Source organism: Dryas octopetala, chromosome 8, assembly GCF_963921425.1.
Source record: "Dryas octopetala chromosome 8, drDryOcto1.1, whole genome shotgun sequence".
Classification (NCBI taxonomy): Eukaryota; Viridiplantae; Streptophyta; class Magnoliopsida; order Rosales; family Rosaceae; genus Dryas; species Dryas octopetala.
In genome coordinates, this window is record NC_141373.1 from 14,323,761 (window position 1) to 14,349,192 (window position 25,432).

Sequence of the window (25,432 nt, forward strand, 5' to 3'; positions counted from 1 at the left end):
ACAACTTCCCTTGCCTATATAAGCTGACTGATATGCACAAAAAGGCAGATATAACAACATAACTTCATTCACTAAAAAGCCTATAAAAAATACACACAAACTTGCTGAGAATAAACCAAGAAGATCTTACCTTGTTCTTCCTTATTCTCCCAAGTTAATCACTTGTTCTTCCTTGTTCTTATTCAAACACCTCCAAATACATATCACTGACTTCATTATCGAAGCGTATTGGCTGGTACCATACCGGTTCTTCTCTTTTGATCTTGTGTTCATGCAGGAAGATCTCAAGTCAACATCCACTTCATCATCCAGCAAGGCTTTCAATCAGCCAAGTCATCCTCTCTAAGTTGTTGCATCTCTCTTACGGAAATTTGCATCAACACGTACCACTATCCATTATTCATATATTAATCTGCATGTGCATATATTATCCATAATATATGGTATTTAGTAGTAAATAAATGATATATGCATATGCCGATGGTTTGGGTGCTATGATACATGTTTGTGAGGACTCCATGCATGTAGCTTGCGGCCTCTAAGAAAGTGTTTGGCCCTTCCCTCCCCGCGAAGCGCTAGCTGAGCTGTTGGCTGCAATTATAGGTCTCAAACTTGCACAAGATTTGGCCTCTAACTCTCCAACATCGTTCTGGAGATGGACTCCAAAGACGTGGCCTAAGCTCACTCAATGATCCTTATCCTAACCTAGCTAGCATCCGATGGGGTATTGATAGAAGACATAAAGGAGTTGATCATGGCTTCATTTCTGATGGCACGTTTTGTGAGCTCGAACGGCTGGAATGTAACCGTGTAACTCATAGCTTAGCTAGGCATGCTTAATTTGGTCCACCACGCACTGGCGGATGCAGGGTGGGGTCAATTGACCCCATGAACCCAGAAATGTTGGGCTTGAGAAAAAATTTTGACCCTATGAAGCTTGGGTCTTGGTGGCAAGTGCAAGGGCAAGAATACCAATAAGGTGTTTGTGTAAATGTCTAAAAGAGAAAAGAAGACTAGAGGAATGGGAAGAAAGGGTGAGTCACGTGAGATGCATTATGAGCTTCTTAATTTTGAACTCATAACGGTTGATTTCTGGATCCGTCACTGTCACATATGGTTTCAATGTGTTGTTGGATATCAACTTCAGGCCACCTTGGTTTGGTGAGTCTTTGTATGAGGACTTATCTCATGCTTGAATAAAACTACTAGTTTCCCTCTCTAAAAAAAAAGTAAATAAATCAAAAGAATTCTATTTGTAAAGGTTTTTTTTTTTTTTACACTAATACGACCAAGCAGACTATTGGGGATGTTATCGGTCACCCAAAAAAAAATTACAATCAACTAGCTGGTGACAGATCCAAGGGGGTCATAGAGTAAATGTGAGGGCTGGTCTCAAGTAGGAGGAGGCAAGTCACAGGCGGGTAGGGGCTAGCCGGCGGCGACTTGCAAGCGAGTGGGGCTGGGTAAGGGGTTAAGGGTTAGGGTTTGAAAAAATGTGAATTAGGAATAAATGGTAAACACCCATAGGGATCCTATTTGTTTCTTTACTTAGCTTTAAAAAAAAAAAAAAAATTCATGGCTCCAAAACAACGTCGTTTTGGGCCAGGCTTAAAAAAAAAAGATAAGAAGTGAAGAAAGTTTCACAACCATTCAGACATTTCGTTGAACATGTTGTGGGGGTGCTTGCAGGTAGTCGCATGTGGTCATTCCAGGGGGTCAACCCAGCGAGTTTGGCAAGGCTTTTCCGACGAGCGGGTGGTTAGGCGACCACTCTTGTCCCTTGGTGGATCCGTCCCTGCAACTACCCATACTTATCGATGGTGACAATCTAACACCTGTTCTTAGATTTCGTCTAATGTGGTGTTAAAATGCAGGACATTTTCATATTTTTATGTGGACTCCTATTTTACATTTCATTTCTCACCCATCTCATCAGATTTTAGCTCCAATCTCACCCATCTCATCATATGTGACGTCATGATGAGCACTCGACTCATTAAAAAGTGAGCTGGTCTACAAGGGTATTTTTACTTTGAATTAATTATTCTGGGCTACATTTTACTTATTGTTTGTAACATGTACTACACATATTTATAATATTTAACAATTAGGTCACTTTACTATAACATCCAGGTCAGCTGGCTTCACTCCGCTCTCTCCCACCCTCCAAAGCCGAAGAACACACCAAGTTCCTTACTATAACAACACCCAAAGAGTTATCGGGGAAGCCAGCTCCACCCCCGTGCCTTTCTTATCGGTAAAAGGTTCTTGATTTTTTTTGTTTAGCTTAGTTTCTTAAACTGCAAGTGAAATTGTAGTTTTACCTGCAGTTTTGGAACTGAAACTGCAGTTTCAATTTTGTAAAACATTTGATATCGGTATTTTCTGAAACTCTAATTCGAGTTATGTTGAGTGGCTCAAAAGAATGTTAGAAAAAAAAAATAATTGAAATAGATGCTTTTTGGTTTAGGATTTAGACCTTTTAGATGAAATTGTAGAGGTTGACAAAAAAAAAGGCTGAAAGTGTAGAGATCTGAATTAACCACATACCCCACAACCAAAAATTGCAGACCCAGACTAACCCACAAGCTGAATGAGATGAGGATGACCACGGAGATGAGGATGAGCTTGAAGATGAAAGCTCAACAACCAAGTTCAATTGGAGGGACCACTGGTACCCAGTTTCTTTAATTGAGAATTTGGACCATCGATTGATTAGATTTTTCTTTTCAGATTGGTGGTCGTCGTAGGCCTCTACAACAGACTAGAGAGAAGGACAAAGGAGAAAAGAGAGAGAAAGGGAGAAAGAAGAGATCGAGAGAAGAGAGAGAAGGAAGAAGAGGGGGCGCGAGAGAGAAAGGGTCTGATACAAACCAAGAACAAGAACACCCAGATCAGAAATCCCCACCCAGATTGGTAAAGTTGAAGATGGTGATTAGGAAAAGTGTTTTACGAGTGCGTGGGGATGTAGCGGGTTTGTAGGTTGTGGCCTGCAAAGGAAGATTGAGCTGCTGATGTTTCTGTAGAAGGTGGCCCGCAAAGGAATTATAAGGCTTTGGGTGTGTTCAAAGAGTAAAATTTTGGTTTTGAGGAAATTTTCGATAGAAATTTCGACGAAAATTTCAATAAAAATTTCAATTTCGACAAAATTAGAAAAAAACGACGAAAATTGCTATTAAAATACGGAAATTTAATGAAACTTGATCATATGTTTATTTAACATATTATCTACTACATTGATAAAAAATATTAAAGAAACCAAATTATATAATAGGTTTCTTGTAATATAAGATGAATATAATGCGCGCTAGATGCAAATATTGTTAAATGAAATTAGTTTATTCAATATTATTTATCTACTAAACCTTATATACTCTATATTATTTATGATATAATATAAGATATTAGGGTTTAGGCCTTTTAGGGTATTTTTAATTATTTTTTATATAAAAATGTATTAGGATTTAGGGTTTAAAAACAACTAAATGAAATCTCAAAAGAGCCAAACCAAAGTTCAAACGAAACCTCAAACTTTTTTTTTTTATTTCCAATTTCTCAAAGGCTCCAAATCCCAATCAACCCTAAAGCCTTTTCTTTTCTTTTATTTCCTTCCCTTTATTTTTTTTTATTTTTATTTTTTTCCTTTATTTTTTTCCTTTTCCTTTTCTTTTCTTTTCTTTTTTTTTTCCTTTTTTTTCTTTTTTTTTTCTTTTCTTTCCTTCCTTTTCTTTTTTCTTATTTCCTTCCTTTCCTCCTTGCCAGTGACTTTTTTCTCCTTACAATGACATTCTTCCTCTTCCCTTATTTCTCTCTCCCAGACCTGCACACAGTCTTCTCTCTTCCCTCTCCCTCCACGATTTCTTCCTTCCTCCTTTCTCCTCTCCCTCCCCGATCTCCTCTCCTTCCTCGATCTCTTTCTCTCTTCTCTCTCATCCCTCCTCAATCACCCTCCAATCTGCCGCCTCCGACGACCTTTGGCAACGAGGCCAGCTCGCCTTTCCTCCTTTCTCTCCCTCGGGTGTCTGCCGTTGGGAGTGTTAGACTGTTAGTGAAGATTGGGCTTTGTGACTTCGATAAGTTACAGCGAAATTTCGCTGAAATTTAGAGAAATTTTACAAAAACGCACTGGCTCCATAATAAAAATTTAGGGCGAAACTTAAGCGAAATTACCAAAATTTTTACGAAAAATAAGGGATATGTGATAAAATTTTGGAATTCCAAAAAATTTCGCCGAAATTTTCGAAATTTCATTCCTTGGGTGTGTTTGAGTAATAAAAAAATTTGTTAGTACCTAATAATTAACATAATCTTTTACTTTTGGATTAAAAAAAAACTTTTTTTATTTTATATTCTTGGTATATATTGAAAAACTTGATTTTCATTTAATGAAAGAAAAATTTGATTTTCCTTAATATTCTTAATTGATAATGCAATTTTTCCAATAAAAAAGATAACGCATTTTTTAGAAAATATTCAAAAAATAAGCTATCATTTCCACTCCCAAAAAAAATAAAAAACCCTCTATTCTTTTTTTTTTTTTTTGGTCATGAAAATACTTTCATTAAGCCCAAAGGCAAGTGACAAGTACAATCATATAGTTCAGCCAAGAGGCCCAAGACAATGAAAGGAAATACATAAGGAAATTAAGCAATAGAAAAAAGCAGGCTTCTAAATCATGGCAAGTAGGTGCCAAGGAGACAAGAAACAAGCTGACAACTACAAAGGGGCCCAAAGCACGGCCCAAACAAAAATAAAACCAAAAAGCCCACTCTAACAAAAATCCTAACCCTAGGCAAAGGCAGTGTTCCAAAGAAACCATGCCGCCGCCAAATATCGGAAGAAGAAGACCACTGTGAGGTGGAAAAGAGCAAGGCAGCCCGTAAAAATCCCAAGATATCGTGACATCATGACCGAGCAGAAACCACCACCACCGGAGTAACCAAAGAGGTGCTAAAAAGCCAAGAGAAGCCAAGGAAGATGGAGGTGCGAACACCCATACCGAAGCGCACATCTTCCGATGATATAGCGACATATTCGCTTTTGCGACAACCACGATCCAACTATCATCGCCGAAGATCAATGAGGAGTCTCGGATCTAACGAAGAAGGCAGGCCGGGAAGCAGAGAATGACGGAAGTATTGACCACCCGATGCTTGATGGCAAAAACTTGAGGAGAAGATAAGAGGGAGGATGGACCTCCAAATCTGAGCATAGAGCTCAAGCAAAATCACCACCAAAGGGTGAAGCAAAATCACCACCAGAGGGTGAAGCAAACTCTCTGAGAGAGAGACCTAAGAATCAGGGAGTGAGAAGGGGGAGAAATTGGTGGAGGTGAGTGAGAGATTGGCAGGAAGGGGAGAAGGTGGGGAGGAGGAACGGTTGACTCTCAAAACGTTGTCTGGGAGGGGATACCTAGAACTCTTGCTTTGAATATGAATTCAGTTAGAGCGTCAAACTCACACTCACTCGCCCAAAACTATTTCTCAGTCTCAGTCTCTTTCCCTACAAAACTATCTCTCACTCCACCAAAACTGTCTCTCACTCTCTTTCTGATTTATCAAAAAGATCGGATTCCCTCCAATACCAAAAGAATAGTAATGTATGTAATGTTTCTTAATGGTATTTTACTTTTGAAATTGTTTAGCACATAATTAAGATCTTTATTTAACATTATTTGTATGTATACTTTGTCAAATTAATTGCTTCAAATTTATAAATGAGTTACTACTGAAAATTGAGTCACCGCATAAAACTCTGATAATAAGCAATGTAGTACATATTTTGAGTAGGAGAATTTGGAATTTTCACTTACAGTAACATTTTCAATGGATATTTCTATTACACAGAGAACATTCAAAGACCAGTCCTTCGCAGGGTGTTTTAAATTTATAAGAAAATCATTTTAATTCATAATAAAGTTCTCCCCCGATTTGAAGGGTATTTCCCCTTGAAAGTTTAATTTAGGTGATCTATTCACTTAATTAACTTGATTAATTTTACTTTCAGTGATCGGACCCCAATTTTTGGTTTATGTGATTACTCACGAACTAGTCAACCAAACACAACTCAGACAGTCCAGTAACAAAATGTGAAACTCCACATTGACTTCTAAAAACCAAAAATCATTTCAGTAAAACAACACAAATCAAACACACCAAGGATCAAGTGACATCCTATACACTCAGAGGATCCATCACAATAGGCATCCCAGTGTTATCCACAACTACAGTGGTGTGTGATTTTCTAAACAATTATATAAGGCATATATCAATTTTAATCAAATAGCTCCAGTACAGATTTGTGTTTAAAAGATGAGTGAGTCAGTAATCATAACAACACAAATATGGAAGACAGAAACACACAAGATGTTCACCCAGAAAAACCACAAAGGGTAAAAACTGGGGGTCTATCCAGCTGACCAGGCAATCCACTAAATCAGAAGTTCAATACAAAGGAGGGCACTCAGCACACAAGCTCAATCACTAAGTCCTAGACTAAGTGGCAGCTAGCTTACCCATTTTGTGCAACTTCCATACGCAAGGCAGATGGTCATTCATGAAGAAGGCAGCTCCACTCCAAGCTCATCAACCCATGGCACCAATCCGCACCAAGCTAAGTGGTTTCATCAATGCATGAACATGATATGCAAATGTAGGATTCACAAACAAAGATCAATCTTCTCAAGCTATCGGCATGAAAAGATCAATATTGAATCCTTCAAGTTAAATCTAAAATGAATGTGTTTGAAGAATGTGTGAAGACATTTAAGCACTCAAACCCATATGGAATTTTCAGATTTAACAAAAACAATTTCAGAAAATCTCTTTGTGATTTATCAAGATTTAAAAAACCATTTTCTGAAAAATTATGAAGATGAGCACCTCACATGAAATATACCCAGCAGTGAAAACCCAAGAATTCACGCTCTAAAATTCGCTCATCAACGTACACACCAGATCTGGACAGCCAGCCCACTTAACCCCGTACACACCCACGCAAGAGGCATGTTCGCCCATGCCACGTGGAAGCCAATCAATGGCTGTCCACAAGAGACGGATTAAGGGCATATTCCCTTTGTCCTAGAGGGGTATCCTAGTATTTACTAAGGATAGAAAAAATCAGCTGTCAAAAGGAATTTTGCATTTAAAAATCAGAATGTAGAAGATGATGAATAGTGTGTGTGCGTGAATGTGTGTGTGTGAATGGGAAAGAGGAAATCAGATCTGAATGCTACAGTGGAAAAAACAAGTCTTGTGCAATGCACATGCATGTCTAATACTAAACAGAATATGGGCTTTCAAAGAATTGGGCTTAAAAAGCAAAACCCGAAATGACCCACTGTAGCAACTGTGACTTAAGTAACAGTCACTGTACGTGAAAAATAGTGTTCATTATGATCAGTGAATGACTAGTCAAATAGACAAAAATCTGTTAATTTCATGAAATGAATGAAGTGCAGTATACCTTGTGACTTGTTCATTCTTGACTTCTTCAAAGCAGCAGACCTTGTCCTAAATCTAGCCTAGAGCTTGTGAGTGAATAAATACAAATTAATACAATTGTTTTGACACGGAAAAAAGCCAACATTCACAAATCCTAGAAACTAACAATCTCCCCCTTTGGCTTTCCTTGACAAAACAATAACCCATTCACCTCACAAGACTCTCAACACACAGCCCAACACTTGTTATAATGTACCTGCAAGAAGAAGAACTTGCACAACACAAAATATGATAGTATGCAGTTTAAACGCTGCAAGCAATGGAGATTAAACAACCAAGACATTCTCCCCCTTTTTGTCATGGAAAGACAAAAGGTTATACACAAAAGAAAATTCAGTTCAGAAGCACAGAAAAATGGAGAGATATGCAAGAAAAATACATGTTCAAAGAGAAAATTCCATAAGATTCTAACTCCCCCTAAATGCTAACTCTCCCTACATTCTAACTCCCCTAAAGACAAACTCCCCCTAAAGACAAACTCCCCTTAAATGCAACATCTCGATACCGGGCTTGCAGAATATAGACATGTAATATGAGGGACAGCTAGAGAAGAACCTAGGTATGCAGAAAAGTCTGAAATGCCCGTTAATGAACAGTAATCCAAAGTGCAGAATGGTTCTGTGAAATTGACTGTATTTGACGATTGTTGGACTAGTCAAAATGAACAAACTGCGTACTGGAACATAAAGCAAAAAGATAGAGGAATCCTTAGAGAATTGGAAGCAATGACACAAAATAAATCTATGAGTTAGATGTGCTTCAGGGAATTTATTTTTGACAAAACAAATTTGACAAAACAACAAACACACTTGAGAAGAATGAACCACCAATGTCAACACTTTCATAGATATGGAAAAAGAAGATTGCAAACTTTGTGCAAGACAATAAGCATATTTGGGATATAGGGAGGTCAATGCTAACATTCAAGACTTGTTCAAGATGGTAAAACAATGTCAATGACAATCAAAGAGGTTAAATAAGTTTCATCCACAACAAGAGATTAGAATTCAACCACTCAATAGAATTTCTAATTTGGGAACAATTCTTGAAAACAAAGTTTTTCAACTCATGACAATGGCTTTTCAAAAATTATTTTCATTTGTTTTGTTTAGGCACATCCCAAGTTAAGTGCAATGAATTGGTCCAATTTTGCGACTCTTTACCCTAGAACACCATAAAAACTCCTTGTTTCTCCCTAGGGCCGTGACTTCTTTGGTCACACTTCCTTCCCCTTTTTTTTGATTTTGTATGGTGCACATTTGTTCAAATGAGGAAAATTTTAGCTGAAGATGGGTCACAAATGAGGAATTATATTGAAGGGCTAAATTGCATCCTCAAACAAATTGTCTTTGAAAAGCATTTAACAAGTTTGATTGATTATGACAAAGTGTTAAAAAAAAAATCTCAAGGCTAACATTTGACAAGAAGGAGGGATTATGCTTATAGACATGACTCATGTTATGCAAGAACCTTTTTGAATATCAAAGAGAGTGTGACACATAATGTTAAGACCTTTCAAGGTGGTTATTTTCTTGAAACGAAAAACTACTTAACCAAATAAAAGAAACTTAAACAATGAAGCACATTTAACTACAAAGACTCATGCATGTGTACAAATGCCAATTGACTTCCGAAGACTAATGTGCTTTGGATTCTCTAGAGCTTTTGTAAAGATGTCTGCAAGTTGTTGTTCGGAAGGAACAAAAGTCAAAGTAAGAGTTCCACTCTCCACAAGATCTCGAATGAAATGATGTCTTATGTCAATATGCTTGGTTCTTGTATGTTGCACCGGGTTCTTGGAGATATCTATAGCACTCATGTTATCACAATAGATGAGAAAGGTTTTCTCATCAATTCCATAATCGGCTAACATTTGCCTCATCCAAATGAGTTGTGTACAACAACTCCCTGCTGCTATGTATTCAGCTTCAGCAGTCGACAAAGAGACAGAATTCTGCTTCTTGCTATGCCAAGACACTAGGTTATTCCCAACATAGAAAGCACCACCCGAGGTGCTCTTCAAGTCATCACTACACCCAGCCCAATCGGAGTCACTAAATCCAACCAATTTAGTGTTGGTATCATGGGTATACCACAACCCATAGTCAAGAGTCCCACTTACATATTTGATGATTCTTTTTGTTGCAAACAAATGAGATTCTTTGGGATCACTTTGGAACCTAGCACAAACACCTACCGCAAATGATATGTCCGGTCTACTAGCTGTGAGGTAGAGGAGACTTCCTATCATGCTTCTATACAAGGTTTGGTCCACTTGCTTACCACTTGGATCCCTATGAAGTTTGGAACTTTTACTCATTGGAGTAGTAGCCACTTTGGAAGACTCAAGCCCAAACTTTTTGACCAAGTTTCTAGCATACTTAGATTGGGAGATAAATATCCCACTATCTACTTGCTTGACTTGAAGCCCCAAAAAGAAATTCATTTCACCAACTAGACTCATTTCAAATTCACTAGACATTACATCAATGAATCTCTTAACATGAAAATCTGAAGTTGAACCAAAAACAATATCATCCACATAAACTTGAGCAATCAAGACATCATTTTTCAACCTTTTTACAAATAGGGTCTTGCCAACCGACCCTCTTTGATACCCATTGGACAACAAGTGATGAGAGAGTCTCTCATACCAAGCTCTTGGAGCTTGCTTCAGCCCATACAAGGCTTTCCTCAATTTATAGACACCATCTCTCATGTGAGGATCCTCAAAACCTTTTGGTTGTTCTACAAAAACTTCCTCATTCAAGTATCCATTTAAAAACGCTGTTTTGACATCCATTTGATACAATTTGAACTTAAGATGACATGCAATGGCACAAAGCAACCTAACGGACTCTAGTCTAGCAACGGGTGCAAAAGTCTCATCAAAATCAATACCCTCTAGTTGAGAGTACCCTTGAGCAACAAGCCTAGCCTTGTTTCTAACGACATTCCCAAATTCATCGGATTTATTTTTGAATATCCATTTGGTTCCAATGACATTTGTGTTGGTTGGTCTCTCTACAAGAGTCCACACTTGGTTTCTCTCAAATTGGTTCAATTCCTCATGCATTGCACTCACCCATTCCTCATGATTGAGTGCTTCTTTGACATTTTTAGGTTCAACAATGGAAACATAGCACACATGAGCAAGTTCATTGGCCATTTGTTTTCTAGTCCTAACTGGCTGGTCTAAAGAACCTAGAATTACATCTTCACCATGGTTACACCTCACCCATCTTGGTTTTTCAGATCTATCACTCAAAGTTTTGTCATTTTGTTCGTTCTCTGACTTGTCAAACTCAACAATTTTTGAGTCATCAGCAGGTTCATCACTACCTGATTTGGACTCTTCTTTAACCAAATTATCCTCTTGAGGATCAGATTGTGGGAACAATCCATCCTTATCTGCAGCCATTTCAATAGATGCATCATGATCATCTATTTTCACATTTATGGATTCCAACATAGAATTTGTTCGCAAATTGAAGACTCTAAAAGCTCTACTGTTGGATGAATAGCCTAAAAACAGACCCTCATCACTCTTGGAATCAAATTTCCCCAAATGTTCTCTATCCCTAAGGATGTAACATGCACTCCCAAACACTCTAAAGTGTGTAACCTTAGGTTTCCTACCCTTCCACAGTTCATAGGGAGTCTTTTTGGTTCCCGGCCTAAGATAGACTCTATTTATGATGTAACATGCCGTGTTTACCGCCTCAGCCCAGAAATGTTTAGCAAGATTTTTGCTATTCAACATCACTCTAGCCATCTCAATCAAAACCCTATTCTTTCTCTCAACGATTCCATTTTGTTGGGGTGTTATTGGAGCTGAGAATTCATGTTTAATACCCATTTGACAACAAAACTCATCGAATTGAGAGTTTTCAAACTCAGTACCATGGTCTGATCTGATTCTGGACAGGTTTGACAGACTCGACATACCTTCACTTTTCAGCAGTTTTACAATCTTGGCAAAATGATGAAATGTCTCCGACTTGTCCTTAAGAAATGACACCCAAGTGTACCTAGAAAAATCATCTACCATGACTAGAATGTATTTCTTTCCACCTATTGACAAGGTTTGGACCGGACCAACTAAATCCAAGTGAATTAGTTCAAGTGTCCTAGAGGTGCCTATGTCTTTGATTCTTTTGTGTGGTTCTTTGGTTTGTTTCCCCATTTGACATGGACCACAAACAAAAGTTTCGGGCTTTCCTATCTTTGGAAGACCTCTAACAACCTCATGCTTAGACAACTTGTAAAGGTCATGAACATTAATGTGACCAAGTCTTTGATGCCAAAGAGAGCTAGTGTCATCAATAGCTCTATTGCAAGTATTCTCAATTTTTCCAACATTGCCATCAAACACATAGCAATCATCCCTAGACCTAGGGGCATTCAAGATCTCCCTTCCTTGGGAGTCAACAATTCTACATCCACTTTTGGACATACACACTTCACCACCCCATTCATCACAAAGTTGGCTAATACTAAGCAAATTAGAATTTAGCCCATCAACAAATCTCACATTTTTCAATTCGGGTATACCGGGTATGTGTACTACCCCCTTTCCACTCACATAGGACTTCTCTCCTCCTCCAAAGGTCACACTCCCACCATCATAAGGAGCAAGAGAGGTAAAGACCTCCTTATCTCCCGTCATATGTTTGGAACACCCACTATCTAGGTACCAAATGTTCCTCTTAGTGGCTGAAAAAGCATTCAAGGTTACTAGACATTTAGTGGAGCTCTTCACAACCCATCTTTGATGTGGACTTGGCTTATTTTTGGGAAGTGGGGTGACAAGTAAGGCAATTTTGGTTACCTCCTTGAGTAGATTGTTCACTTGCTCTTGTAGAGAAACATTTCTCTTTGGTTCACTTGATTTCTTTCCTCTAAGTTTGTTGCAATTTGGTCTAATGTGACCCTTGACATGACAATGATGACAAACCGGGACAAACTTTGTTTTTCTAAGTGAAGTAGAACAATCAATTTGTGTGACACTTGATGTGGCTTGACTTGACTTAGAATGAGATGCATTTTGACCAATGTCAATGAAACCTAGACCCTTTTTGACACTATGATCAGATTCTGACTTGACAAAAATGGTCTTTGTGTTGGATACACTAGGACTATTTTCACTAAAACCCAAACCGGTTTTGTCACCATGAAGCTTTCCAATCCTAAGCATCCTATCAACCTTTTCAGCCCCAATGGTGAGCTCAACAATGCTCTCATTTGCTTCATGAACTTCTTTTTCAAGCTTTTCATTCAAAGATTTAAAGTAGATGTTGCTCTCCTTGAGCACTTTGACTTGACTCTCAAAATTTTGTTTCAAGATAGCCACACTTTCTAATTCACTCTCTAATGACTCAATCTTCTCACAATATTTTAATTTAGCATTCTTTAGTTTCTGATTTTCTTCCTTTATGCTAAGAGTTTCGGTGAAAAGTAAGTCATACTTATCACAAAGTGCAGTGTAAGACTCATCATCAGGAACAGATTCTGAGTCAGACCCATCATCTACTTGATCAATCTCCTTGATTGATGCAACAAATGCAACTTCATCACCCTCAACATCGGAAGAAGACTCACAATCATTTGAGTCATCACTCTCACTATCACTCCAAGTGATTTTCATGGCTTTATTCTTACTTGAAGAATGATTCTTTCTATTGTTTGCACATTCAATTGCTATGTGACCTATTCCACCACAAGTGTAACATTTCACATCTCTCTTGGTTGTTCTTCCCTCTTTAAAGTTAGGCTTCCTCTCTTGTTTTCTCTCAAATGAATTCTCTCCTTGAGGTTTGAATTTGAACTCCTTAAAGTTGTTACCATTAGTTCTAGCTTCTCTCCCTTTATTTCTAAGAATTCGTCTAAATCTTTTGACAAAAAGGGCAACCTCATCATCGGACATGGATGATTTTTCACTCAAGTTTTCACTCATCTCTTTGACACTTTGCAAAGCAATATCTTTTGACTTCTTGCTATCCCTTTCATCCATTTCAAGTTCCATCTCAAAGGTTTTAAGCTTTCCTACCAATTTACCAATTTTGAGTTCATCCAAATTTTGGACTTCTTGTATTGCATGCTTCTTAGATTGAAATCTCTTAGGTAGAGACCTAAGAACCTTTTGGACAATGGTAGACTCCTCATAAGGTTTACCTAGGGACATGGCTTCATTTGTGAGGGCTTCCAACCTTTCATAGAACTCGGAAAATGACTCGGACTCTTTCATCCTAATTTCTTCAAATTTGGCATGCACCATTTGAAGCTTAAGTGACCTAACTTGTTTGTCCCCCTCATGAACAACCCTAAGTTTGTTCCAAGCTTGCCTAGCCGTGACACAATGTTGTATGTGTGCAAATTGTGAGGAAGACAATGCAGTGACAATAGCATTTCTAGCCTTCTTGTTGGAGCTAGAGGCCGTGACTTCGGCAAAAGACCATTCGGACCTAGGCTTAGGAGTTTCAATCCCATCAACAATCCGTGTGGGAGGAATCCACTCAACATTGAGATACTCATATGCCAACTCATCATAGGCATCAAGAAAAATTTCAAATTTTTCTCTCCAAGCAGCGTAGTTGCTGCCATCAAAAAATGGAGAAGAGTTGCAAGATCCTGCAACGCGATCTCTTTCCATCTAGACACACCTAGAAATCAAACAACACCCTAGGATCTCTCTATTTGCTTTTAGAGTAGTGCTCTGATACCAATTGAAAGTTTAATTTAGGTGATCTATTCACTTAATTAACTTGATTAATTTTACTTTCAGTGATCGGACCCCAATTTTTGGTTTATGTGATTACTCACGAACTAGTCAACCAAACACAACTCAGACAGTCCAGTAACAAAATGTGAAACTCCACATTGACTTCTAAAAACCAAAAATCATTTCAGTAAAACAACACAAATCAAACACACCAAGGATCAAGTGACATCCTATACACTCAGAGGATCCATCACAATAGGCATCCCAGTGTTATCCACAACTACAGTGGTGTGTGATTTTCTAAACAATTATATAAGGCATATATCAATTTTAATCAAATAGCTCCAGTACAGATTTGTGTTTAAAAGATGAGTGAGTCAGTAATCATAACAACACAAATATGGAAGACAGAAACACACAAGATGTTCACCCAGAAAAACCACAAAGGGTAAAAACTGGGGGTCTATCCAGCTGACCAGGCAATCCACTAAATCAGAAGTTCAATACAAAGGAGGGCACTCAGCACACAAGCTCAATCACTAAGTCCTAGACTAAGTGGCAGCTAGCTTACCCATTTTGTGCAACTTCCATACGCAAGGCAGATGGTCATTCATGAAGAAGGCAGCTCCACTCCAAGCTCATCAACCCATGGCACCAATCCGCACCAAGCTAAGTGGTTTCATCAATGCATGAACATGATATGCAAATGTAGGATTCACAAACAAAGATCAATCTTCTCAAGCTATCGGCATGAAAAGATCAATATTGAATCCTTCAAGTTAAATCTAAAATGAATGTGTTTGAAGAATGTGTGAAGACATTTAAGCACTCAAACCCATATGGAATTTTCAGATTTAACAAAAACAATTTCAGAAAATCTCTTTGTGATTTATCAAGATTTAAAAAACCATTTTCTGAAAAATTATGAAGATGAGCACCTCACATGAAATATACCCAGCAGTGAAAACCCAAGAATTCACGCTCTAAAATTCGCTCATCAACGTACACACCAGATCTGGACAGCCAGCCCACTTAACCCCGTACACACCCACGCAAGAGGCATGTTCGCCCATGCCACGTGGAAGCCAATCAATGGTTGTCCACAAGAGACGGATTAAGGGCATATTCCCTTTGTCCTAGAGGGGTATCCTAGTATTTACTAAGGATAGAAAAAATCAGCTGTCAAAAGGAATTTTGCATTTAAAAATCAGAATGTAGAAGATGATGAATAGTGTGTGTGCGTGAATGTGTGTGTGTGAATGGGAAAGAGGAAATCAGATCTGAATGCTACAGTGGAAAAAACAAGTCTTGTGCAATGCACATGCATGTCTAATACTAAACAGAATATGGGCTTTCAAAGAATTGGGCTTAAAAAGCAAAACCCGAAATGACCCACTGTAGCAACTGTGACTTAAGTAACAGTCACTGTACGTGAAAAATAGTGTTCATTATGATCAGTGAATGACTAGTCAAATAGACAAAAATCTGTTAATTTCATGAAATGAATGAAGTGCAGTATACCTTGTGACTTGTTCATTCTTGACTTCTTCAAAGCAGCAGACCTTGTCCTAAATCTAGCCTAGAGCTTGTGAGTGAATAAATACAAATTAATACAATTGTTTTGACACGGAAAAAAGCCAACATTCACAAATCCTAGAAACTAACACCCCTCCTAGGGTGTATAGTGGGTTTTGTAGAGGCTGCATGTTAAGTTTTAATTCCGGAAGAAGAAAAATAAAAGGACTTGATTAAAAACTCTAAATCACTACCGGTTTTAGTCTAAGAAATACTCATAAAATGAATTAAACTCTAAGTCTCTTTATAAATATTCTCACATGTACGTAGCTAGCATCAGCTAGGCAAAATCAATAAGTAATAAGATCATGCTAACATAATAGGTGGAAATGGTGGATTTTAAAATAGCAACAGAATGGTGGGGACTTTAGTTGGAATCTCCCCCTCTATATATATCGTTTGATAAAAGAAAACAAATTTATACATATTGGCAACATAAGATTGTCATCTTTTTTTTTTTTGTGTGTGCTTATATTGGAGGGAATTAAATGCTTAACATATTCTAATCGTAACTCATTTTTCCACCATCAGCCCAAATGGAGAAGGTTGTTGTTCATTGCTAAACTTGTGTATATTCCTCTTCTCCCATAAAGCATATACCATAGCTGCCAGACCCAATTTCTTAGCAGCAAGCCAGCAATGGCAAGATATGCACTTGCCTTTTTAGTTGGAGGCAACCCATGAAAATCAATTTTCAAAAATTAAGATTTTTTTTTTAAATGTGAGTTTTCAAAATCAATTTTTAAAATTTGAAAACGTGTTTGGTATGAAATTTGAAAACAATTTTTAAATTTAAAAAATGATGACATCTAAGAAAAAAGGAAGTGTAAAAAAAAATGAGAAAAACGATGTTTTATCATTTTTAAAAAGAGGCATGTTTTTTAATTTTTTTAAAAAAATTGTTTTTAAAAATGGTCTACCAAACACGTTTTCTTGACTAAAACTTGTTTTTTTATTTTTGAAAACAAAAAATAATTTTTGAATAGAATACCAAATAGGCCTGCAATTCGAAGTTTAAATAGTACATAAAATCCGTATTAGAAAAGCTGCAGGTTTCTGCAGCATAAGCTAACTTTGAAATTTCACAAACCTCCATTTTAACTCCAATTTGCATTAAACCAGATTTAAAATTTCTTTCCATTGTGGATACAAGTTAGCAACTGTGCATGTGCTGTGAGCCTGTGGTAGTAAATTAATTTTGTTGGATGGAACTTGTGTAATTTTGCTATGTGCATGTGTTTGTTGACATTTTTGATGGACCTCGTGAAATTAAAATCAGCCACTAGGACTGTAAAATTTGATATGAGAGAATTTACTCTTGATTGATTGATTTCTGAATGATAAGTTACAAGTATTTGTAATACAGGATCCTAATATCTAGTCCTAGAAACAGGGTAATTGATTTACAGAATAATGCAAACTAGGAAAGAAATATATATACAAACTATCCTACAGAATCGTTCTATTCTAGGAATGTAAATCATTGACTTTCTCAACACCCCCCCCTCAAGTTGGTGAGTGGATGTCGTGAACTCCCAACTTGCCTAACAAATTCTGAAATTGTTCCTTCCCCAAAGCTTTGGTAAAAATGTCTGCAAGTTGTTTCCAGGATGGAACAAAACCAGTGACAATCTTGCCTTCTTGAATTTTGTCCGGAACAAAATGACAATCGATCTCGATGTGACGTGTACGTTCATGAAACACGGGGTTTGCGGCAATGTGAAGTGCAGCTTGGTTGTCGCAATACAAGGTGGCCGGTTCTTTGTGGGGAATTTCCAAGTCTCGAAAAAGGCTTTGTAGCCAAGCAATCTCACAACATACTGCAGCCATGGCCCTGTATTCTGCTTCTGCAGAAGATAAAGACACTGTCTTCTGACGCTTACTCTTCCATGAAATCAGTGAATTGCCAAGGAAAACACAGTATCCCGTAGTGGATCTGCGTGTAGTAGGACATCCTCCCCAATCTGAATCACAAAAAGCTCTCAATTTTAATGAATTTTTGGAGGAAAACATGAGACCTTGTCCGGGAGTATTCTTTAAATACTTCAAGATGCGGAGTGCGGCTTCATAGTGAGGCTTCCGCGGTTCGTGCATGAATCTGCTCAAGATATGGACAGAATATGTAATATCCGGTCTAGTAATAGTAAGATAAATAAGGCGACCCACCAATCGTCTATACTTCGCTGGGTCATTAAGGACGTCACCTTTATCAGGAAGTAATTTAAGATTCTGCTCCATAGGAAAACTGGCTGGTCTTGACCCAAGGAATCCCACATCTTTAAGTATGTCCAACAAGTACTTCCGTTGAGAAATAAAAATACCTGATTTAGAACGTGCCACTTCTATGCCTAAGAAATATTTTAAATTACCAAGGTCTTTGATTCGAAACTTGGTATTCAAAAATTTCTTCAAGCAATTTATGGCACAAATATCATTCCCTGTAATCAAGATGTCATCCACATAAATGAGAAGAGCAGTAAAAGACTTGCCTTCCCGTTTGGTAAAGAGAGAATAATCAGCCTTTGATTGAACGTACCCAGCTGATTGAACGGCCCGTGAGAATTTAAAGAACCATTGCCTCGAAGCTTGTTTAAGCCCATAAAGAGATTTGTTCAGGCGACATACCAAATGCTCCCCCTGTCGCCGAAGACCAGGAGGTGGGGTCATGTAAATCTCTTCATTGAGATTACCATGAAGAAAAGCATTATGAACGTCCAACTGGTGAAGAGACCAAGAGTGGGCAGCAGCTAGAGCAATAAGGCAGCGGAATGTAGGGAGTTTGGCAGTGGGTGAGAAAGTATCATGATAATCAATACCTTCCATCTGTGTGTAACCCTTGGCAACGAGACGGGCTTTGTAGCGCTCAATGCTGCCATCCGACTTATATTTAATTTTGTAGACCCATTTACACCCAATAGGAATCTTTCCAAGTGGAAGAGGCATGATGGTCCATGTATGGTTAGCCTCCAAGGCGTGAATCTCATCAGTCATGGCACATTGCCATTTAGGATCTTGACGAGCATCTGCATAACTGGTAGGTTCCACAGGGGAAGTGATATTGGCTAGAAAAGCAACATACTTCGCAGATAAATTCTTATAAGAGAGGTAGCGAGAAAGTGAATACCTTGTACCAGGACCGGAAAGCGAGGAAGCAGTTGGAGACAACGTAATGTGATTAAGGACAAAATCGTTAAACTTGGCGGGCTTAACAGTCTGCCGGGTGGAATGCCGCAAGTGTAAGGTGGCAGGTGGAGAATCGGATTGGGCTTCGAGGGTGGTCTGTGCTGGTGCTTGCGGCAGAAGGAGATCCGGGTCCAAAGGAGGAATGGGCTGGCTCGGAGCTGTGGGAGAAGCTAGATCTATGGGAGAGGCCGGTATGTGGGTTGATACGTGGCTCATTGGAGAGGCCGGTGGGCTGGACATCTGGGCTGGTGAGATGCCTAGTGGAGAGGCCGGTTGGTCTAGGAGAGGAGTAGGGATAACAGGAGAGGGAGATGATGTAAAGGATGATGCATATGGAAAAATAGTTTCGTGAAAAACAACATCCCGACTTGTGAAAATTTGTTTGGAATTAAGATCATATAGTTTATATGCCTTTTGCCCAAAAGGATACCCAAGAAAAACGCATTTCCTAGCTCGAATATCAAACTTATGCTGAGGATGAAGATTGGTAGCATAGACTAAACACCCAAAAGTACGGAGGTGTTTATAAGAAGGAGAATGCCCAAAAAGTTTTTCATAAGGTGTGATACCAGAAAAGAGTGGTGTGGGCAATCGATTAATGAGATACACAGCAGTAAGGATACAATCGTCCCAAAAACTTAAAGGCAGATTAGATTGAAATTGTAAAGCCCTAGCAGTTTGAAGGATATGCCTATGTTTGCGCTCCACAACCCCATTTTGTTGAGGGGTGGAGACACAGGAACTTTGGAAAACAATCCCTTTGTTACGAAAAAAATCTTTCATGGAAACAAACTCCCCCCCATTGTCAAAACGAATGATTTTAATTTTTTGTTGAAATTGTGTGTCAGCATAGGCAATGAAAGATTTAAGCAACTGTTGTGTATCAGACTTATGACGCATCAAATAAACCCAAGTACTACGAGAAAAATCATCAACAAGTGTAAGGAAATAACGAGCACCGGAACGTGATGCTATTTTATGTGGACCCCAAATATCGCAATGAACAAGTTCAAATATATGTTGAGTATGAATATGACTTAATGCAAAAGACTTTCGAGTTTGTTTTGCCAAAGGGCAAATTTCACAAGATTTATTTGCAGAAAAGGAAATATCGGAAAAATTCTTAGCTAAAAGTTGCAGTTTCAATGGAGATGGGTGACCAAGACGGCGATGCCAAGTAACAGAGAGGGCTGTAGGAATCCGAGTAGGTGGTGGCTAGTTAGGTGGTGACTTGCGGCATGAAGAATCCACCAAGTAGTAGAGGCCATTACGTTGTTGTCCCCAACCAATCATCGTCCTCGTCTCCAAGTCCTGTAATATACAAATCGAAGAGATCGAGTTAACCGACTAACCGAAATCAAATTCACCAAAAAAGAAGCAATGCCAAGGACGTTATGTAATGAGATCTTTGAACCAAAATGAAAATTCCCAACAGAATCGATAGTTACTCGATTTCCATTAGGCAATCCAACAGGTGGCAAAGGAGGATTGATGGTAGCTTGTGCCAAGGGAAGTCCAGAGACATGATCCGTAGCTCCACTATCTATAATCCATTGCTTGGAATTTTTAGATAACAAACCTTGGGTTGCTGTATTGGTTTTTGATTCAATACTCATCTTCTGCATCATATTGAATAATTGCTGAAACTGGTCAGAGGTAAAAGTTTGAGCAGGCGCACTAGTAACAGAGTTAACATTGGACTTCTCACCTTTCCCTCGCGGTGCACCATTCTTTCCGGTCTTACCATGAAGGCGGTGGCCAGGTGGATACCCATGAAGTTTCCAGCAGGTATCAATGGTGTGGTGGTCATGATCACAGTGAGAACAGTGCAATGGTTTGCGCTCAAACTGATTGGAACGCCCTTTCCCTCGAAAGCCGCTCTGGACAACCATGGCAGCTGGCTCAATATGGTTTTGAGCCGCCACTCCTCGCGACTTCTCTTCTTGTGTCAGCATCGAGTAGATTTGTCGAATGTTGGGGAGTGGATTCATGAGTAAAATCTGTCCTCTGACAGCCGCATAGGATTCATCTAATCCCATCAATACTTGCATCACCTTTGTCGTTTCAGATTGATCATTGAATGATTTCATAACTCCGCAAGATCCGGAGGAACAAGGTTGAATGGATTGGTAGGAATCCATCTCATCCCATAAACTCTTCAGTTTGGTGAAGTAAACACTGATGGGCTGCTGGTTCTGAAGATGGCGTGCTATCTCACGCTGGATTGCAAACAGACGAGTGATGTTTTGTTGAGAAAAACGTTCTCGAAGATCATCCCAAACCTCTTTAGCCGTTTCTGAATAGACGACACTCGAAGCAAGATCTGGAGAGAGTGAGTTGAGGATCCAGGATAGAATCATGTCGTTGCACCTCCGCCAAAGAGCAAATTCGGTGGGTTTCTTTACCATTGAAGGTTTCTGAACAGTACCATCAACAAATCCTAGTTTGTTCTTCGCGGACAAAGCAATTGTCATGGAACGGCACCAAGTGCCATAATTATCGCCTATGAGAGGCTGTGAAACAAGCACCAATCCTGGGTGGTCTGAATGGTGTGTAAAAAACGGACTGGAAGAACCATCCTTGGTAGCAGAGGACGAATCCTCCATGAAAAAATTGTTCTTCTTCTGTGAAAAAGAACGGCAAAGAAAAAAATCAAGAGCCCAGTAGAGGCTCTGATACCATGTAAAATTTGATATGAGAGAATTTACTCTTGATTGATTGATTTCTGAATGATAAGTTACAAGTATTTGTAATACAGGATCCTAATATCTAGTCCTAGAAACAGGGTAATTGATTTACAGAATAATGCAAACTAGGAAAGAAATATATATACAAACTATCCTACAGAATCGTTCTATTCTAGGAATGTAAATCATTGACTTTCTCAACAAGGACCGGATGAGATAAGGGGGTAACATTTTGGCTTTAATTGTAAAGAGACCACATTCTTTTGTGAATTTAACCCCTTTTTTTGTATCAAATAGAACCACTTTATTTATGAGGTTTGGGTCTAAACACTCTTTCTTATGGTAGCCAAAAGCCACTACACACTGTTTTGTCCCAATCAGTCAGATAGGGACATCTAATAATCAAGCATACATGTCACATTCCAATTGCCTACTACACTATATTACAAACTACAGAGCATCATCATGAGTAGGATGTGAAAATAACCTTCATTTTTTTAAGATAAAGCACCTAAATATCATTTGGCAACCCCTCTATATAAGTTTTTTTGCATAAAGACAAACCATGTATTGTGCAGGAATCAAATAACCTGCTTGCTTATATAAGTTTGAAAAAAGAGAAGCATATTAGTAGCTAACAAGAAAAAGAGAGAAAAACAGATGAGAATGGAAGCAGGTCATGAAGAGATAGAGATTGCGATAGTTGGTGGTGGAATCTGCGGCCTTGCAACTGCGCTTGCTCTTCACAGGTTTGATGTCTCACTTATAGTACTTGATTTATAAACAAAACAATTGATTAAAGCTATGCTTAATTAATTAATCATATGCTAATTAATTTCTAGTGATTTTATTTGTGACCATGATCAAAACACCATGTAGAAAGGGTCTTACAAGTGTAGTGTTGGAAAGATCAGAAGAGCTACGTGCCTTTGGAGCAGGTATCACAATTCGGACAAATGGTTGGCGAGCCTTGGATGAGCTTGGTGTAGGTTCAAAGCTCAGACAGACTGCCCTCCCACTTCAAGGGTATATATGACATTTAATTTCTTTAACACTTATTTTTTAATTTCTTTCATATGTATATATGAAATTTACTCTCTGTATGTCTGTAACTCTGCATATATAGGGGCCGAGCCATATGCCTAAATAATGGCAAGCAGAGAGAAATACCACTTGGGTAAGTGAGTATATGTGACCCCTAATTCACAAAGCTTCTGCACTATTTATATTCATTCACCTCTTTCATGTTTCATATATATGTATGTTCATGCAAGTATGAAGCATGTATATAACTACATAATTTGACATGAGTGAGAATAAGATTAGAGCCCCAAATCAGATAGAAAATACAACAATCTGCAATATGTAAGATGGGTAATCTACTACTTAGCTTCTAGAGGTTTTAAGATAAAACCTTATTTGCTAATGTTGGGCCTTGGCATAACCAATTGTTTGGGAATTGTGAAAAGGAAGGGCCTCCCATCTATTATTAAGGGGAGCCTTCCACCTTATTTAGAGGGATAGACACATTCTATAAGGCTCTTGTGCTCTCTCTTTGTAACATTCATTTTGTTTATAGTGAAACCGAAACACAATAAGTGGATATAGCCCGTATCCAAATTTTATAAGTGAACCGCTATACATCCTTGTGTTCTTCTATAATTAATTAATTATTTGATTTCCGATGTTGATGGCTTGAGCCCATTTTCGAGCATGAAAAAACCTCACACCTAATAGTTCTAACCAGTTAAGTCAAAAGATATAGCGAGTTCTTACTTAACAACATGTTCTGTTTATACTTTATAGGGGTGGGGAGACAAGATGCCTGAAACGCACTGATCTGATCGAAGCCCTAGCAGAAAGCTTGCCTCCGGACACCATACGACTTGGATGCCAAGCAATCTCTGTTCACTTGGACCCATTAACTTCCCATCCTATTCTTCAACTCCAGAATGGAAGCACCATCAGAGCCAAGGTACTACATGCACTTACATCTTTTTTGTAATCACAATTATATTTCATTTCTCAATTTTTCAAAGAAAATATTAAGCCCAAAATCAAATTATGATAGGTTTTAATTGGATGTGATGGAACCAACTCAATAGTTGCAGAATTTCTTGAGCTAAAACCACCAGAGCTCTTCTTATTATCAGAGGTTAGAGGCTTTACAATGTATCCAAGTGGTCACAATTTTGGGAACGACTTTGTCCAAGTTAGGGGTGACATGAGCACAATTGGAAGACTCCCAATTCATGATAAGTTGGTTTATTGGTTCGTAACCCTGAAAGTGTCTGGTAGAGGTACATCCTTGACTCTTCAACAACACAATTTACAATAGGAATATGCATAGAATAGACCGGATAATCTTGCTTTTAAGTGATATTTTTTTGGGCTAAGTTACCATTTTTATCCCCCTATAGTTAGAGCCATTTTCTATTCTGATCATGTAGTTTTAATTTATCAATCTTGGCCATACAATTTATTAACTATTGTAATCAAGGTTAAATCAGAGTTTTTGATCGTTGATTTGACTTTATGCCGGATGTCATGCGTGTATAGGTCTATTATGGTCTTTTTGTACTACCCTAAAGCATTTCATAATGAGAGCTGCTATGTATACACCTTTTTTTTTCTTTTTGCACACCCTTCATCACTTAATTAGTGATTTTACAAATTTATCCCATTGTGAAAATACCTTAAAGCCCTCCCCAACACACCTCATCTTCTTTCTTCCTTCCCTCCCAATTAACCATGCCTAGCCCGACCCTCTCTCCCTTGCAATCTTTGTCTGCGACCACCTCAGCCCAGCCCCTTTCTAGCTCTCTCTCTCTCTCTCTCTCTCTCTCTCTCTCTCTCTCTCTCTCTCTCTCTGATACCACTTGTCCCTATCACAGCGTAAGTGATTTTCTTCCGCTAATCAGCTACAGTAATACAATTGACAAATTCAAACTGCAGATACCAAACTGGAAAACAATCTACTCATAAGCATCAAAATTGTAATATGACCTTATACTTGTGTGTGTAATTCGACCCCATTTTTTTTTTTTTATGAACAGAATTGAAAATTTCGAAGGATCCAGAGCTCATTCGGCAATTGACATTAGAATCAATTAAAGAGTATCCTTCAGAAGTGATAGACATGATAAGAAAGAGTGACCAAGAATCAGTATCTCACACGCGTTTGAGATATCGTTCACCATGGGACATACTAGTAGAAAACTTTCGTAAAGGAACTGTGACTGTGGCTGGAGATGCCATGCATGTAATGGGTCCATTCCTTGGCCAAGGTGGCTCTGCTGCTATTGAAGATGCCATTGTTATTGCCAGATGTTTGGCACAAAAGCTTGCTGAAATTGATCAAATACCAAGCCCAAGGCCTATGAATATAATGATGGGGAAGTTTGGAGAAGCTTTGGCTGAATATGTGAAAGAAAGAAGGATGAGACTGGTGCAACTGTCAACACAAACTTATCTCTGTGGTTTGCTGGAACAAAATTCTTTATTGGTGGTGAAATTTGTGTGTATCATCTTGGTGACAGCTCTTTTTAGAGATCTAACTCGTCACACTCGGTATGATTGTGGACGCCTTTAACAACTTATTATTGCTGTGTGACTTTAATTATGTATCTAATTACAGTCATGTCCTATAAAATGTTAGCAAAAGTAACATTTTCCTTTGGTGTTCAATTAAGTAGTTCCTTTCAGTACTGATAAGGATTCTTCACCTATTAATCACCACCCATTAATGTAAAGAGCGAAACTAT

The 25,432-nt window shown here is 38.4% G+C and overlaps 1 protein-coding gene across 3 annotated transcripts; it reads left to right on the forward strand.

The window, feature by feature from the left end:
* Positions 1–22,246: 22,246 nt before the first annotated feature.
* On the forward strand, positions 22,247–25,413 carry LOC147277469 (monooxygenase 1-like). Of its 3 annotated transcripts, none has more exons than XM_086254930.1 (6): positions 22,247–22,417; positions 22,511–22,694; positions 22,795–22,845; positions 23,475–23,643; positions 23,740–23,968; positions 24,725–25,411. In XM_086254930.1, the coding sequence occupies exons 2-6, from the start codon at positions 22,528–22,530 to the stop codon at positions 25,258–25,260; spliced, it is 1,152 nt and encodes a 383-aa protein (XP_086111056.1). In that variant the 5' UTR covers positions 22,247–22,417; positions 22,511–22,527; the 3' UTR covers positions 25,261–25,411. The 3 variants fall into 3 exon arrangements, with proteins under 3 accessions (XP_086111056.1, XP_086111054.1, XP_086111055.1); XM_086254928.1 differs by having other exon boundaries at positions 22,548–22,694; XM_086254929.1 differs by lacking the exon at positions 22,795–22,845 and having other exon boundaries at positions 22,548–22,694; positions 24,725–25,413.
* The last annotated feature ends 19 nt before the right edge of the window (positions 25,414–25,432 follow it).

Excerpts from the sequence above, each read along its gene's own strand:
- LOC147277469 (XM_086254928.1), top strand. The coding sequence starts at position 22,329 with ATGAGAATGGAAGCAGGTCATGAAGAGATAGAGATTGCGATAGTTGGT. Across the intron at positions 22,695-22,794 it reads ACTGCCCTCCCACTTCAAGG|GGGCCGAGCCATATGCCTAA; the intron begins GTATATATGACA and ends CTGCATATATAG. Across the intron at positions 23,969-24,724 it reads CCTGAAAGTGTCTGGTAGAG|AATTGAAAATTTCGAAGGAT; the intron begins GTACATCCTTGA and ends TTTTATGAACAG.